Source organism: Mugil cephalus, chromosome 15 (assembly GCF_022458985.1).
Source record: "Mugil cephalus isolate CIBA_MC_2020 chromosome 15, CIBA_Mcephalus_1.1, whole genome shotgun sequence".
NCBI lineage: Eukaryota > Metazoa > Chordata > Actinopteri > Mugiliformes > Mugilidae > Mugil > Mugil cephalus.
In genome coordinates, this window is record NC_061784.1 from 10,520,777 (window position 1) to 10,535,484 (window position 14,708).

The window sequence follows — 14,708 nt, forward strand, 5'->3', positions numbered from 1 at the left end:
CCAGTATAAATGGCTGAAAGTCATGAAGGTAAGAGCAGACGCAGTTAAAGACATAGTGAGGATAAGAGGTGGGGCGACGCTGTGGTTGTCCGCACAAGGTAGGAAATATACTTTTACTGCTTAAAAATAGAAAAAAAATGCTTTACACTGTTTCATGTGATTAAATGTGAGTAATATTTTATACTGAACACATATAATGTGCATTTAAATGTAGATGTTGTATATTCAGCCACTGGTTCTTATTGAGTTTCTCATGAGACAGACAAAATGAGATTTTATTTTATAAAGAGTTTGTTATTTTTTTGTCCTTTCCTCTGCTTTCTCCTCACTTTTATCTTGTGGGTGTAGCAGCAGTAGGCCTAACCCTCCCCCCTACTCTGGGAACCAGGTTACTCACTGATGTATCCATATTAACACATTTATCAGTCACAATGGATATTCTACATTAAACTATATTTAAAACTTAATTTTATTCTGTGGTGATATTTTTGAATTTGGAGCCTTCATTGACCTTTTCTTTTTAAAGTGTTTATATGACCCAGTGGTGAGTAGATCACATACAAGTTTGATAGATGTCACACACATGTTTGCTTTTCCATCAGATTGAAGACAATGTGGTCGGTTCTTCTAACGTATCAACTCGCCACCCTCCTTATAGTCCACGCTCAACATGGCTGTATCGGACACACCACATTCAGAAGTCCGGGTCAGTGAAACAAGTTCTCATCTCTTTCATCCACCTGCCTCTCTGACTTTCTTTCTCTTTCTTCTGCAATATAACTAATAACCATCAGCACAGCGGCAACCTGGACATCTGAGGAAAATGTTTTATCTCTTAATTCAGGTGCGTTGAAGCTTTTGAGATGACGCTTTACAGCTGGAGTTAAATATGAGTTATCCAGAAGAAGCTTTAAAAAAGTGGTTGTATTTGGTATTAATTATTCAACTAAGGTTGTAATTATATAGTATATTATAACCAGGCTCAGGATGGGCAGCCATCTACCCCAACAGGCCAGGGTGGCATGATAGTAGTCAAGAGGAAAGTACATTTTATTCTTGGTTTATGAAAGGGGTCTTCAAGGTTCCAGGCCAAAGAACCCCCAGACTGATGGATAGATAAGTAGGGACCCCCTACCTACTATATGTGTTCTATATTAAACTCAGCCCAGTGCTGTTTATAAATATACATTATTACTGTCACTTTGCATTCAGTATTAAGTTATTCAAATAATACGTGCAACAGTAGGTGGCGGTGATGTCTTCTGCCTCCGTTTATCCATTTACTAAAATATGTTGGATTTGTGTTAATGTGTATTTAAAGAAATTTTAATTTGTGGGGGAAAATTAAAAACTATATAAAAAATGTCTACTCAATCAAAGATTCTGCAGTACACCACAGACCCACTAGGGGTCGCGGACCCCCTGTTGAAGACCATGGTTCATGATATATACATTTGATTTTTCTTTCAGTTGTCTGGAACTAGTAATAAAGGCATAAACTACTATTCCAGCATTACTCGAATGCAGATCAATATTATTTCTGACTGACATGTCAGGGACAATGGAGGAACTAGTTTACAAGTACTTGTATTTAAAAAAAAAAATGTTGAAATAGTTCAAATTCTGAACCATTTCTACATCAGCAGTCAGGCTGAAGTACATGCTTTGTGCTAAAGGTCAAGTTTAATGTAACCATTCATGGAAACAGTGTTCTGAAAATGACACTGGTGGATTTCATGTCCTCATAGGTTTGTTCAAGTACATCAACAAGCAGCCATTGTTCACAGTTATAAATACAGCTTGGCCTCAGGTCCCCACCAGCAAATTATGTTTATTAAGTAGTAGGGGCGTTTCTCCAGTGATGCAATTGGGCGACTCCTCGTCATGTTGACAAAGAAAGGGATCTTATTTTCCACATTCAACCAGCGTTTGCCTACCTGTCAAGAGACTGTCAACGGTTTCAGACTGTTCATTCAATCCATTCAGTTTGGAGGATCAATCAAGATATTCCTGAAAAAACAAATAGGGGTGTGAGGCAAGCAGGTTGGACCAATAGCGGACTCAAGCGGTGGAAGGAGCAGGAGGCAAAAGCGCTCTAATGAATGAAACACTAGACAAGAACTCAGCACGAGGGACTGAACCACGTCACTAGGAAATGTCAACAGAGGGAAAAAATGGACTATGTCCACACATGGGCAGAGGGGTTGATGAGACACTGGTGAAACTAATGAGGGGGGGGGAGACAAGAGGAAGTGAACCAGGACACAAAAAACATCAATTTTACAAAAAAAAAAAAAAAAACGAAAGGAAAGGAAAACCAAACAGGATCACAGAAAATATTCAAACCTCATTAGCATGAAAAACAGTGGGTTAGGAAAGTCTGAATGTCACGGTTTTCCACGGAGAGGCAGCTAGTACAGGATGGCAGGATTTGGTAAGAGCTGCCACTGATAAGTAGCACTGTGACAGTGGGAAACATGACTCGCTGCCAAGAAAAAGGTGTCAGAAGTCACATTGTTATTCCGCATAAAGAGCTTTCTCGCGTCTTCTCAGCATCTTGCACGTGGCTAAAGACGGTTATGAGCGCTGTGACCTCCTTACTCTCTGGAGTGACTGGAACCAGTCTGTAAACTTTATACACAACAAACGTACTAAAAAAAATGATCTAAAAGTTTTACACTGAAGAGATGTATGGTATTTTGACTCTAAAGCACCATTTATATAGACAAGAAACAATATTTTGATCTGGGGCCACGCTGTTTGAGTGGTATGCTTGCTTTGCCTGATCTTCAGGTCATTCTCATTCTACCTTATATAACTGCTTGTCCTCTGGAGGGTTGCGGCGGGGCCGGAGTCTATCCCAGCTGTCATTGGGCGAGAGGCGGGGTGCACCCCGGACTGTAAATATAGTCACTGCTGAAGTCTGTCCCACTTGGAAATATTCAAACTGACTGAGAGCACAGGTTTGTTTAACCCAGCTGCACTGATTTGGACCAACGACCAGAAGGAGCTTTTTCCGTGAGCTGACTCATTTTTTTGGTTTCGGTGACCAATATCCTGCAAACTGTTACTGAACACCTGCTTACCTGAAACTAAAACTGAACTAAACACACTTAACACTCTACAGCCAGATAAAATCCAAGGTAATTGTGCAAAATTAAGTATCTGTGGGATGCACAGGAACAAGCCTGGTCCACAAAGGCCTCTCTCCTCAACCCAGCAACTTTCTCTTGTCAGACACCACAGGAAAACCACAGTAGGCCCATGTCCGTTCTCTGAGGAGACACAACTGTGTTGGAGGAATATTAGGAAGGTGGTCATAATGTTATGCCTGATCGGTGTTTAAATTCTATGTTAGTATAACTACAAAAAATAAAGATAATGTAAGAATACTGATAAACCTTGTATTTTTTATTTTTTTTATAGTAGATATCATATGATATTCGTACACAACCTACACAATATTAGGAAGGTGGACACAATGATCTCACACCAAGTCAATCTCAGCACGCCTCAACTCTTTGTTTAATCCCAGTGCAGAAAATGCAGAAATAAAATACACTAAGCCTGTCTCCTAATGTGTTTAATATTAAAAAAAAGAAAGAAAAAAAGGGTGCAGTTTTTGTTACTTCCACCCCTGGTGTAACCACTTCCCTTAATGCCATGACACGATCCATGCTGCTATTGCTATGCAACCCACCAAACCACCTCGGACACTTTTTTGCCAAATTGTTTTTTTTTGTATATTTTTTCATAATTCTAATTCTGTAAATTTTTTTATTACACTTTTTTCTTTCTTTCTTTCTTTTTTTGTACTTTAATCAAATTTTATTTGATCTTTTTTGTGTTAACTTTTATGCGCAACAAAGCTACAACGACAAAGTAATTTCCCTCATGGATTATTAAACTCTGTCTAAATATTTTCCTCTCATCCTCAGCCAATTCAGACATTGAGGTTACCTGTGGCTCTGAGACGGTGGCCCTCGAGATCCTCCTGTGTCCCATATATTTCAACGGATACAACGAGTCGCTGGTGTCCCTCAACTCGCAGCACTCCATACAGCAGTGTAAAGGGGTCGCTGACTGGTCGGTGGATCCACCTGTTGTCAGATTCAACTTCTCCCTCACAGAGGAGGCCATCGCTGTGTGCTCCAACACTCTGACCGTAAGTTATGAGAGTCTGAATACGTCCAGGGAGATGGCACTCATAAAGCATTCATACTGAACACTCGTTTTATTAAAAGGTTACAGAGGAGACGGGAACTGGATTGTTTGCAGACTTCTCCAACGTTCAGCACATCAACGTCTCAGGAATGATCTGCTCTAAAGACCCAACCACGGGAGCCATCACCTATCACCAAGAGGTGATGTACAAGTTCTCCTGCCGCTACCCGCTTCAGTACCTGGTGAACAATACTCAGATGAGTGTGTAAGTAAGGAAACCAAGAAATCTCCATACAATAAAATTTACTTTTTCTACGGCAATACATGTTCGTGTGAAGAGAAGCTTACTGCACATGAATGACCTAAGACCGGGTCTGCGTAAAAAATGTATCAAGTTCCCATATTTTCTTATACTTCTTAAGGAGCCATGAGCCTCAGAGGTGTGCGTTACTCATGTGTTTAGTTTCAGCAGGGCTTGAATCTCACTTTGCCGTGTTGTTCCCTCATGTATCATATGACCGATGACCTGGTTGCTGATAGTTTGGGTTTTTCCCATGAACACTCTGACCGAACCTCTTTTTTTTTGTTTGTTTTCTGGCTCAACAGGGCTGGGACGAACCTGGCAGTAAATGACAATAATGGGAGTTTTATCAGCACGCTGAGCATGCAGCTTTTCTCGGTAAGAAGACTGAGGTGTCCACAGAAAAAGGTTTGCAAAGAAAGGTGAGGGCCGTATGGAGATGTGCTTGAACCTCAACAGCAGCAGCAGCGCTATCACAATCTACCCACTCCGACCTGAGCTCTAAACCAGGGGTTTAAAAGGGTGAGATTTACATAGAAGTTTTAGTAAGTGTTGCAGACATAACGACACTGAGACCTGGAACTGAAGAACAAATGGTGACGGAAATTGTACTCATTTCTCCTAAGAAATTTGAGGTTGTTAATAAAATCGTTTGAAGAAGGAAAAGACATAAAATGTAAACATTGTACATTACAGTACAACTTGTACTTCTACTTGTGTAAAACAAAGGGAAACGTGTGGAGTTATAGGCCGTCTGGACTTTTGCGTTGATGCAGAAGCTACTGCGACAGCGCAGACACTAGTGTTGTAACTGATGTTCACCTCCCCAGAAATGTAACTACGCATTGTGGCGATGCAAGTTGTTTGCTCTGGATAAATAAAGATGGAACACATCAAGGGAAAGATAAACGAGGACGTTTTTGAGATGCAGACATTTGAATGACTCGTGTCCGGCCATTGTTGAAGCGAAGCAGGAAGCAGAAACAAAAATTAACCCAACATGGCAAAAAAGGCATGACTAGAGCTTGGGTGGCGTAGTTACAGAGCAAGGCAGACTGACATGTATAAATGGCTCACTACGTGCCTAGGTTACGGCATCTAGGACCTGCAGTACCTAAAAGAGCCTTTACTGGTTACTGGTAAAGTTACAGGTTAGGGTCAAATTGATCCGAACTAAAATCAGTTTGACACCCTTGTTCTCAACTTATGTGAACACCTCTGGTTGTGGCATGCTGCCTTAAATGATAGAAAAAAATTTCTAAATTAATTATTCTGAGATAAACATAGAGCACAATGCTAATCATATGCATTGCTACATGGTAAATATTTTACAACTAAAATTTAGAAAAACTAAAAATTGCCCTGTCTTGGGAGGTGTCGTGGTGAAGTAGGACCACTGGAGGCTTAAGTGACTGCAGAGACCATGCGTTTTTATGCAGCGAGCTACAGAGCTGGCAGAGAGAGTGGTCGTTGCATCGTGTAGTGTAATGGTGTGGTAGACGGTCTAGTTGAGCTCAGGTCAGTGATGAATGGACTGAGTGCTCTGTTGTCGGGATACACCTGAAGATTGTGGTATTTTGTGAAAGGCAATCTCAATAGCGATTGCCTTTCACAAATCATAGCAGCCGTACACTATATACTCACAATATGTTCACAATAATGATAAGCTGTACATTAGTCTAGAACAGTCTTGGGGCATTTACTTTGAAAATTAACATAATCTTTACCAGTGGATAAGACTTATGAGTCTTAAAAGGTTTTAAAAATAATGGGTACTTACCCACCTTGCTGCATGTTTGGCATTAGGGTTTATCTGCATCCAAATAGGTCTGAGAAAATGCACTTTCCTGGCAAACGTAAAAATGAAGCTGGAAGCAAACAAATAAAACATTTCAATGCATTTATACTTTAAACATTTAACCAATGAGTCTGTGAACAACCAATAAAAAAGAGTTGGTTACCTCGTGTGCAGCCGTCTCTTGGAGCTGTTCATCCATCAGGTCACCAGCTGCTCCTTCTTGTTCCATTACTCACTGTAAAATTATATCTACAGTGTATCTAACAATGTGCCTCTAGGGAGAACGCTATTTGGTGTGAAACCTTCCAGGAGAGGTGGATTATCACTGGGTCTGATATTTAGATCTGGGACAGTGGACCAGTAGCCAACTGCTCACCTCTTTCCATGGAAAATAAAATCCACCTTCCAGCTTTTCTAACGCTCACATGTTAAACAGGTTAAACACATGGTTTAACAGGACATTTCTTGATCAGGCACAGTTACTTTACTTTGTCTTTTAAACTATGGATGTCAAATTGATTGTCTTAAAAATCCTTCTAACAATCCTATTAACATCTCTTCTGTTACCGGTGGCTACAGGACAATGCTTACTCCTCCACGCTGCAGATCCCTCCAGGAGGCCTGGACCTAAAGACCAGGATCTTTGTAGAAGTGAAAGCATCCAACCTCACCTCCAGGTACTTCACACAGCCAAGTTCAGCCAACATTTTGTTTTGTAGCATTTAGATCAGTTTTTTTCAGGCCAAGAGAACCCCCAAACTGATGGAGAGATTAAGTAGGAACCCCTACCTACTATATGTGTTCTATATCAAACTTGGCCTAATGATTTTTATAAATATACATTATTATTATTATTATTATCGTTTATTATCAAGTGTTTAATCAGCCAAAGATTTTGCGAACCCCCTGCAGTCCCTCTGCGGACCCCCTAGGGGTCACGGACCCCCTGTTGAAGACCAATGGTTATTATCATCTGCGTTTATGGTCTGGACTGACACTTGCAGGTTCAACGTGCTCCTGGACAGATGTTACGCCACAACTTCCCTCTTTCCCATCAATACCACGAACTACGACCTCTTTGTTGGGTGAGTAACTGAGGAAGTGAAAGAACATTGTTTTGGAGAAATGCTGCGTTGTAATTCAGAGGTAACGTTTAAATAACATTTAAACTACACTATTTTCTTTTATTTTCTGGGCATTCAACTAGGTGACAGTTTTCTGTAGCAATTTAACATCTCCATTAACCAATATATACATACATACATATATACGTAGCATCAGGCTCATCAAATCCCAACAGTTGTCTCAGGACACTTTGCCTAGTACAGTCAAAAACGGTTCCACGTAGAGCAACGATTTAGCAACAGTGAGAAGGAAAATCTCACATTAAACGTAAAGAACCTCACACAGAACCAACAGACAATAAACACTATGCAGGTTGGTGGGGCCAGCGATTAGAAAGGTTGCTGCTCCAGAAAAAGAGATGGCAATGACAATCCTTGATCGGTGCATACATCCATGTTTAGGCAGCCATGTTAACCCTGACCATGTCCCCTCGTGGTTTTGATTTTTGGGGATTTATTGGCTTCCTTCTGTGTAGTAGAAAGCGTGATTTTTACAGGAAGCCAATGAAGAGCAACCAATATGGGACAAATATGATGCACCATTTTACATTAGCTGAAAACGTTCTGCATCCTATGTTTATTTATTTATGTTGGTGAGTTTCTATTACTAGACTGAAACAAACCTGATTTGAATTTGAAAAAAATCTGTCCCGTTCAAGGTGCAATCGAGACGGTCAGACAGTAATGGGAGTCAACGGAATGCAGCAGGAGGCTCGCTTCTCCTTCGAGGCTTTCCGCTTTGTCCACGGCGCAGATGAAATGGTTTCCATCTACTACTTACACTGTGCCACGAGGCTCTGTCTGAATACCTACTGCCCTGGGCTCATTCAGGTCAGACTGAGTGTCTAAGAGCAAAAAAAAAAAAAAAAAAAGGCATCAAAAATGTCAACAGCATTGACTCACAACAACATTCATTGACACATTTGTTAATAACTTTTGCACTGCAACTGTAAATTTAAATTACAAAAACATTAGTCCCCTGTCATTATTGAAATGCTGTTTGTATTTAATGTAAATTGGGAGGTGCAGATAAGTGCCATAAACACAATTCCTAGTTTGCACAAATTATTTTATGCTACAAATCCAGGTTTTGTGTGGTTTTAATCTAGTTTATATTTTCATTCATGGTAATCAGGAGCTTTTCTTCAACTTTTCGAATACATCTTAAACAATTCCCCTGCAGAACTGCAGCATCGACTCCAATTTGAGAAGGCGCCGCAGTGCCGACGACAAAGAGGACACCACAGTGAGCGACATGGCGACCGTCACCTCAGGCCCCATCGCCATCCACTCAGGCAAAGGTCTGAATCTCACCTAAATTACACCTGACACACACATCTTCATAAAGTTAAACGGTTGTTTTGGTCATGAACTAAAAAAGGGATTGTCTTACTTTCTTCACTCACAGGGTATCTGGTGGCGGCGGGAGGTATGCACACATGGCTTTTCTTCTGTTTTGTCAAATGATGTTGGAGATGTTGGAGAAATTAATTTCTGGAGACTGTTAATTGGTCCTGTGTGGTCTAATTCTCTGCATTTCCCTTCTTCCCAGGAGCTAAGCAGAATGAAATAAACAGTGCCGTGCTGGCGGTTTCCATCGTGGCGGCCATCGTCGGAGTTTTCTGCCTCACTCTGGTGGCTTTCATTGTTTACCAGAAGTACAACTCCCAAAATGCTTTCGACAAGACAATTCTCCACTCAGAGCAGTCATAGAGGCCCAGCTATGTGCAGGTGCAAAAGCATGCGTTGGAATCTGAATAAGGAACATGTCGTCATTTAATTGTGAGCGGTGGGGAACTCACGGGGGAGTTTGCTGCATGATTATTAGTCCAGCTGCCATACTGTGCTCTCAGTAAAACGCAGGTCTTGTTACTTTGTGTAGGTCTAAGTATAACTATGGACAATACACACACTTTTGTTAAAGAAGGGTCTTTACATGCTTATCCAAATACATATACGACTTTTATGTTTAGATTTGTAGCTCATAAAGTGGTAATAGTACAGTGCAGACACTTTGTTTTGTTCTTCTAGCACGTCCACGACATCCAGTCAAGGGAAGGACTCTCTCTGTGACGTTGACATTTCATTACCAGGAGAGAAAAAGAGGGTTCACCAGAAGGTGCAAACTCCTCATAAACTCCAAGAACAGAAAGGTCGGATTATACTTTGCCAGACAACATATGAAAAAGTCAGACCAGTTCTGGCACAGCATCTTTTTTGGACCGATTAAACAAAGATTAAAAGTTTATCACCCATTGTTTTATCCACCTACAGAATGTCTTGTGTGTGTTGTCGTTTGCAGACATTCACATTCTCAGAATCTATCAAATTTGTTCTCTCCCAACGTTCCTGCAGTTTCCCTCGTGGACTTCTTTCGTTTTTGCAATCTAAGGTCTAAGTCAGTTTCACGCCAACAGTTTCCAAACCACCTCAGTTGATGAGGAAATGTTGAAGGGATGTCCCACATGTGACCATTAAACGCCTTGTTTAATGGTCACATAGAAAAATATTGGACGTATGGAAAAAAAAAAAAAAAAAAAATCATAAATGTTTGCTCCAGTATGAAATTGTCTAAAAGTGTCTTAACATGTATGTACCTAATTGTATACAATATAATCCTTGAGTATTGTTTATTTTATTACTTTACACCCTGACATTGGGCATCAGAATAGTGGGCAGTGATGACTTGTGTTACTGAAGCAGGGTGATGGCTACTGTATCTCATACACACGGCTTGAATACCTCTATCCATATCTATTTTGCGTAGGTATTAGACATCACTTAGTGGCTGTTGCTTCTACTTATTTTAGACATCCCAAACTAATGTCAAGGCTACAACATTGTACGTTGTTGCGCATTAAACAAAGTGTATGGACTTGCACGTCTCGTAATTTAAAGCTGCATTTGACGCTTTTTAGTCACGTGGGAAATGGTTGATTTCAGTTCTGGTTGATTTTCCGTCCTGCAGCACACGGAGCTCACGCCGTCTGTGAGGTGTGAGAAACACAACGTCTTTGAAACAATCGAGGGCTTCCAGTCTCTGCTGCTGCTGCTTCAAAACAGTGTCAGGCCTCATTTTCCTCTCAAATACGATTCCAGTAATAATCTAATTATGCCATATATTTTAATAAAAAATTAATTAATTAATGAAAATCAGTGACAAGGCAACGTTTTACTGCAGAACAACTCATTTTACTTTTCTAAAACAACATTTGAATACAGGCAAAATATCTGAATACTTTTGTGTAATGCTGCTGATGTGTGATTTGATTAAATCATTAGAACAAAGACAATTTAATGGCATCAAATATTTCAGTCTGAAGTCATTTTCCTAAAGGGGACTTTTGGTCATAAACGCTGCTGGAGGAAAAATAAGTGAAGACGTAAAGCAGAGTAAAATGACTTTTAGTTGCATATGCAACTGTAATTTATTCATAACAACCTTACTAAAAGGTCACATTGATCTGATCCAGCTTTTGTGATCGTTTTCTATGTTTTTCGGTCAGATCTTTAAGCAGCTGTCAGATACATACAGTATGCGGACACACATCCTGTAAGGACAGAGACTGGGAGAGTGAAGGAAAAGACATCTGCTCATAACGTTATTTTAGAGAATCTTCAAGTTCATTTTAATCGATAAAAATGACACAGAAACGCCCTCCATCCAACCTGCGCTCCAACGCAAAGCAATTTCCATTTTCTCCCTTTGTTTAAATGATTGGTATGAGAGGTTAACATACACCGATCAGCCATAACATTGTGACCGTATGGTTATAGTCACTGGTCAAATGAATAGCCCTGTCAGTGGGTGGGATGTATCCGATAGCAAGTGGACATTTTGTCCAGGCACAAGCAGGAAAAATTAACAAGCGGTCAATCTGATGGCAAGACGACCGGCTCAGAGCATCTCCAGGAGGACGATCAGTATCTAGCAAAAGCAGGTCAAACTACAGGACTAACTGCTGAAAAAGTTCATGCTGGTTTAAACAGAAAGGTGTCTTAACACACTGTGCATCACAGGGTTTATATCGTGTGGGGCTGAGCAGCTGCATGTGAGAATCAGAACTGAACTACGGAGCTATGCAAGAAGGCGGCTAAGTCTTTTTTTTTTTGACGTCTCATAGATGGGTGCGTGAACGTGGTTAGCTGGGGAACATATAGCAGCAGGATTTAAGAAACATCCACCCTAGCTCATGGGGCCATGCTTGGTCTGCAGCAATGTTCAGATGGTGGCCCGTATCAAAGTAACATCCACATTAAAGCCTGGGTCCTGGTTTTCAAGAGGAGCATGACATCGTCTCAAGATCATCAGTGGAGGTTATTTCACTGGTTTTAATGTTGTGGCTGATTAGTGTATAACCATTTACAAAAATACTTCCATAAACTATGTAACAGCAGCAGCTAGCCGGGCAAACCAAAGGTCAGGTTTGGTCAAGTATTTCAGTGGGAATAATACATCGCCTGGCCAAAAAAAAAAAAAAAAAATGTCACACTCTAATATTACAGAGAACCACCTTTAGCTTTGACTACAGCAGCATTCTCTCTACGGCATCATTTCAATAAGACGCTTCTGCAATGTCACAAGATTTTCATTCAGTGTAGCATTATTTTCTCACCAAGATCTTGTATTGAAGATGGGAGAGTCTGGCCACTGCACAAAGGCTTCTCCAGCACATCTCAAAGATTCTCAGTGGGGTTCAGGTCTGGACTCTGATGGAAAATCCATGTGTGGATGTCGTCTTCAACCACTCTTCCACTTTTTGAACCTGATGAATCCTGTCATTGTTATCTTGAAACATGGTACAGCAGACACTAGACAAACAGGTTGGTTCCCCACTATCTTTCCAGGTTTTTATAATGAGTAATAATGACAGTTCCTAACCCAATTTTAGTAGCTTCTGCTTCAGTCTCCTCAGATGTTTTCTCTGCTTGATGCATGCCAATGATTAGACCCTTCTCAAACTGACCAACATCTCTTCCATGACAACGGGATGCGTCTTTCCACTTGACTGTTGAAGAAATGACAGCTACTCATTGCATCAGTTGGGGTTATATAACTTGTTTCCAGCTGAAAGATAATCACCCATGTAGTAATTATCCAACAGGAGTTAAATCCAGGTGGTGATTTTTTTTTTGGCCAGGCAGTGTATGTAGACATCACTCATGGGTGAATACTTCAGAGACCACCACAAAAAGCTTGAATAACAAACTTTGTATGAACCGATCTCAACAAACTATGGAGTTTGTCCTCTCCTTTGGCCCTGTGGACAGGTCAGGGTCAACGTAGGACAGGTCACAGCCAGGTCAGGGCTCAGACACAGCACTCTGCAGCGCCCCCTTGTGTCAGAATGGCATCTTCCACAAAGGCACACCAACAGTTCAGATACGTGCTGGCTCTCAGCCCTGGAGGTTGCTTCAATTACCCCAAAGTAAGATGTAAAAAAAATAAATAAAATAAAATGAAAATCATGCTGCTAACACAAAAAACAAATTAAAAACAAAAAGTTTTTATTAACAGTTTAGAAATATGACATTGTTTACATTACCCACTCCTGCTTTTCCGTTTACTCTAGTCCACCCCTTCCCCAAATAACCCAGAGTGCTGCAAAAAAAACAACAAAAAAAACACAGAAGGACAAAACAGACGCAAAGCCCTGAACCCTCCCAACCCACCCCACGCTCTCGTCACGTACAGGGAAAAAAAAGAAAAAAAAAAGTGCAAGAATCTGCACTATAAGGTGTGAAACGGTAAAGAACAGAAAAGACTAATGCATGACTTCTTCTAGCCGCTTTTATCCGTCCTTAACAGAGAACATTAAACAAACGCTGAAGGACTGCACCGGTGAAAAGCTTGTACGCAATCTGGCCGGATCAGAGCTACACAAATTTGATACGTGTTCCAATTTGGCAGCTCATTTTTAACTCGTTCTCAGCCTACTAGATAAGAAGAACATGATTAGATGAAAAAAAAAAGAAAAAAGGAAGTCTTGATGTTGGTGATGGATGGGGATTTCAAAGGATGGAAAGTTCACAAGCAAGAATGTTCAGTGAAGAAAAGCAGATTCATCAGCCCGAGCACAGGCAGCCTCATTATCTACATCTTATACGGGATGCATTTCCCAAGCATTTCCAGTCATGTAGAGTATCGGGCAGCATTGTCAGCTACTTCGGAGTTTTGTTCCATCCCTGCTGGACTACTTTACAGACAATGTTATGAGTCTCTATATTAAGAATGCCTTTCATTTACATTAATTTATGCATGTCCAATACATGTAGCTAATTAAGAGTATACCCAATGTACTACAGGACATCTGGGAATCTAATACATCTACATCAAATCATCCAAAGAACTCCCCAAAAGCCCCTCCCCTGGCTGTGACCATAACCAAGGACTTGACTTACTCAGCAAAGTTCAGACGTAGAACAACCAGAAAACAACACGCTATGGTTGAAGTTACAGCTTGGAGACAGGTGGAAAAGAAAGCAGAGAAGAACGGCACTCATCCATGTCAAATGTCTATAGTTTCGTTTTTGAAACTGGTCAAAAAAATGTTTGACCAATCGAACGGAGCAATAAAGCCTGAAGGAAAAAAAGAAAAAAAAACAGAAGAAGAAGAAGGAGGAGGAGGAACTTGAACATGTGCACACCGTCAATAAATATAGTGATTTTTTTTTTTTTTTTTTTCCACAGTTCCAGCTGTTATAATTCATCCCCTATGTGGTTGTCAGTTTGGGCCGTCTGTGTTGGTCCTGGAAATGAGGACAGAAGGAAAAGCAGTGAACATTGAGTGTTGGTGGGATCACCCAAACTGTTCATGAGAACAAAAAAAAAAAAAAGCATATCTGTTGCTATAATGAAGACTGTTAGCGGTGACGATCTAATTAGGGCCTGTTCAGATCTTTGATTAAGATCCAATCTGAGCGATGCGTCCCCCAGGATGCACTGAGCTCGCTTTTGACAGATCCGATCTGTGACCACAGTTGGAGGTGGTCTGGGTCGCATGTGTCTGCATTCCTTTGGTAGTGAGAATGAGTGATGTCGGGGTTTATTTGCAAACAGAGCGCGAAACTGAGATCGGATTCGGAGACGCCAGGTCTGAACACGCGTACGTAAAGCTGGTCGCTTCAGATCGGACCTTAACGCGAGGTCTGAACAGGCCCGAAACAAGGCGGAAAGGAAAAGGAGATCCACCACCTTTGCTGATCACGTTATTAAAATGAGCTGTAGCTTTCTGTACTAAACACTCACTGAATTTACCACATTATAAAAGAAAACGCCAAAATGTAAACTGCTCCTATGCATGCGATAAGAATATAAAGT

The 14,708-nt window shown here is 40.8% G+C and overlaps 2 protein-coding genes across 2 annotated transcripts in view; one reads left to right on the forward strand and one right to left on the reverse strand.

The window, feature by feature from the left end:
- Nucleotides 1-13,991, forward strand: si:ch73-261i21.5 (zona pellucida-like domain-containing protein 1). Its single transcript, XM_047607148.1, has 11 exons — nucleotides 1-98; nucleotides 603-706; nucleotides 3,939-4,165; nucleotides 4,245-4,429; nucleotides 4,771-4,843; nucleotides 6,843-6,940; nucleotides 7,268-7,348; nucleotides 8,047-8,218; nucleotides 8,571-8,688; nucleotides 8,796-8,816; nucleotides 8,940-13,991. Exons 2-11 carry the CDS (start codon nucleotides 613-615, stop codon nucleotides 9,098-9,100), a joined length of 1,230 nt encoding a protein of 409 aa, XP_047463104.1. The 5' UTR covers nucleotides 1-98; nucleotides 603-612; the 3' UTR covers nucleotides 9,101-13,991.
- hyou1 (hypoxia up-regulated 1) overlaps nucleotides 12,879-14,708 on the reverse strand; it is a 16,710-nt gene continuing 14,880 nt past the window's right edge. The window contains exon 24 of the mRNA XM_047607147.1: nucleotides 12,879-14,137. Coding sequence (XP_047463103.1) covers nucleotides 14,088-14,137 — 50 coding nt within the window. The 3' untranslated portion in view covers nucleotides 12,879-14,087. The remainder of the gene's footprint in view (nucleotides 14,138-14,708) is intronic.

Bases quoted from the DNA above. Each gene is read 5' to 3' on its own strand.
- si:ch73-261i21.5 (XM_047607148.1), top strand. From the start codon at position 613: ATGTGGTCGGTTCTTCTAACGTATCAACTCGCCACCCTCCTTATAGTC. The intron at 8,689-8,795 runs GTCTGAATCTCA...CTTCACTCACAG, and splicing joins CGCCATCCACTCAGGCAAAG to GGTATCTGGTGGCGGCGGGA. The intron at 8,817-8,939 runs GTATGCACACAT...CCTTCTTCCCAG, and splicing joins GTATCTGGTGGCGGCGGGAG to GAGCTAAGCAGAATGAAATA.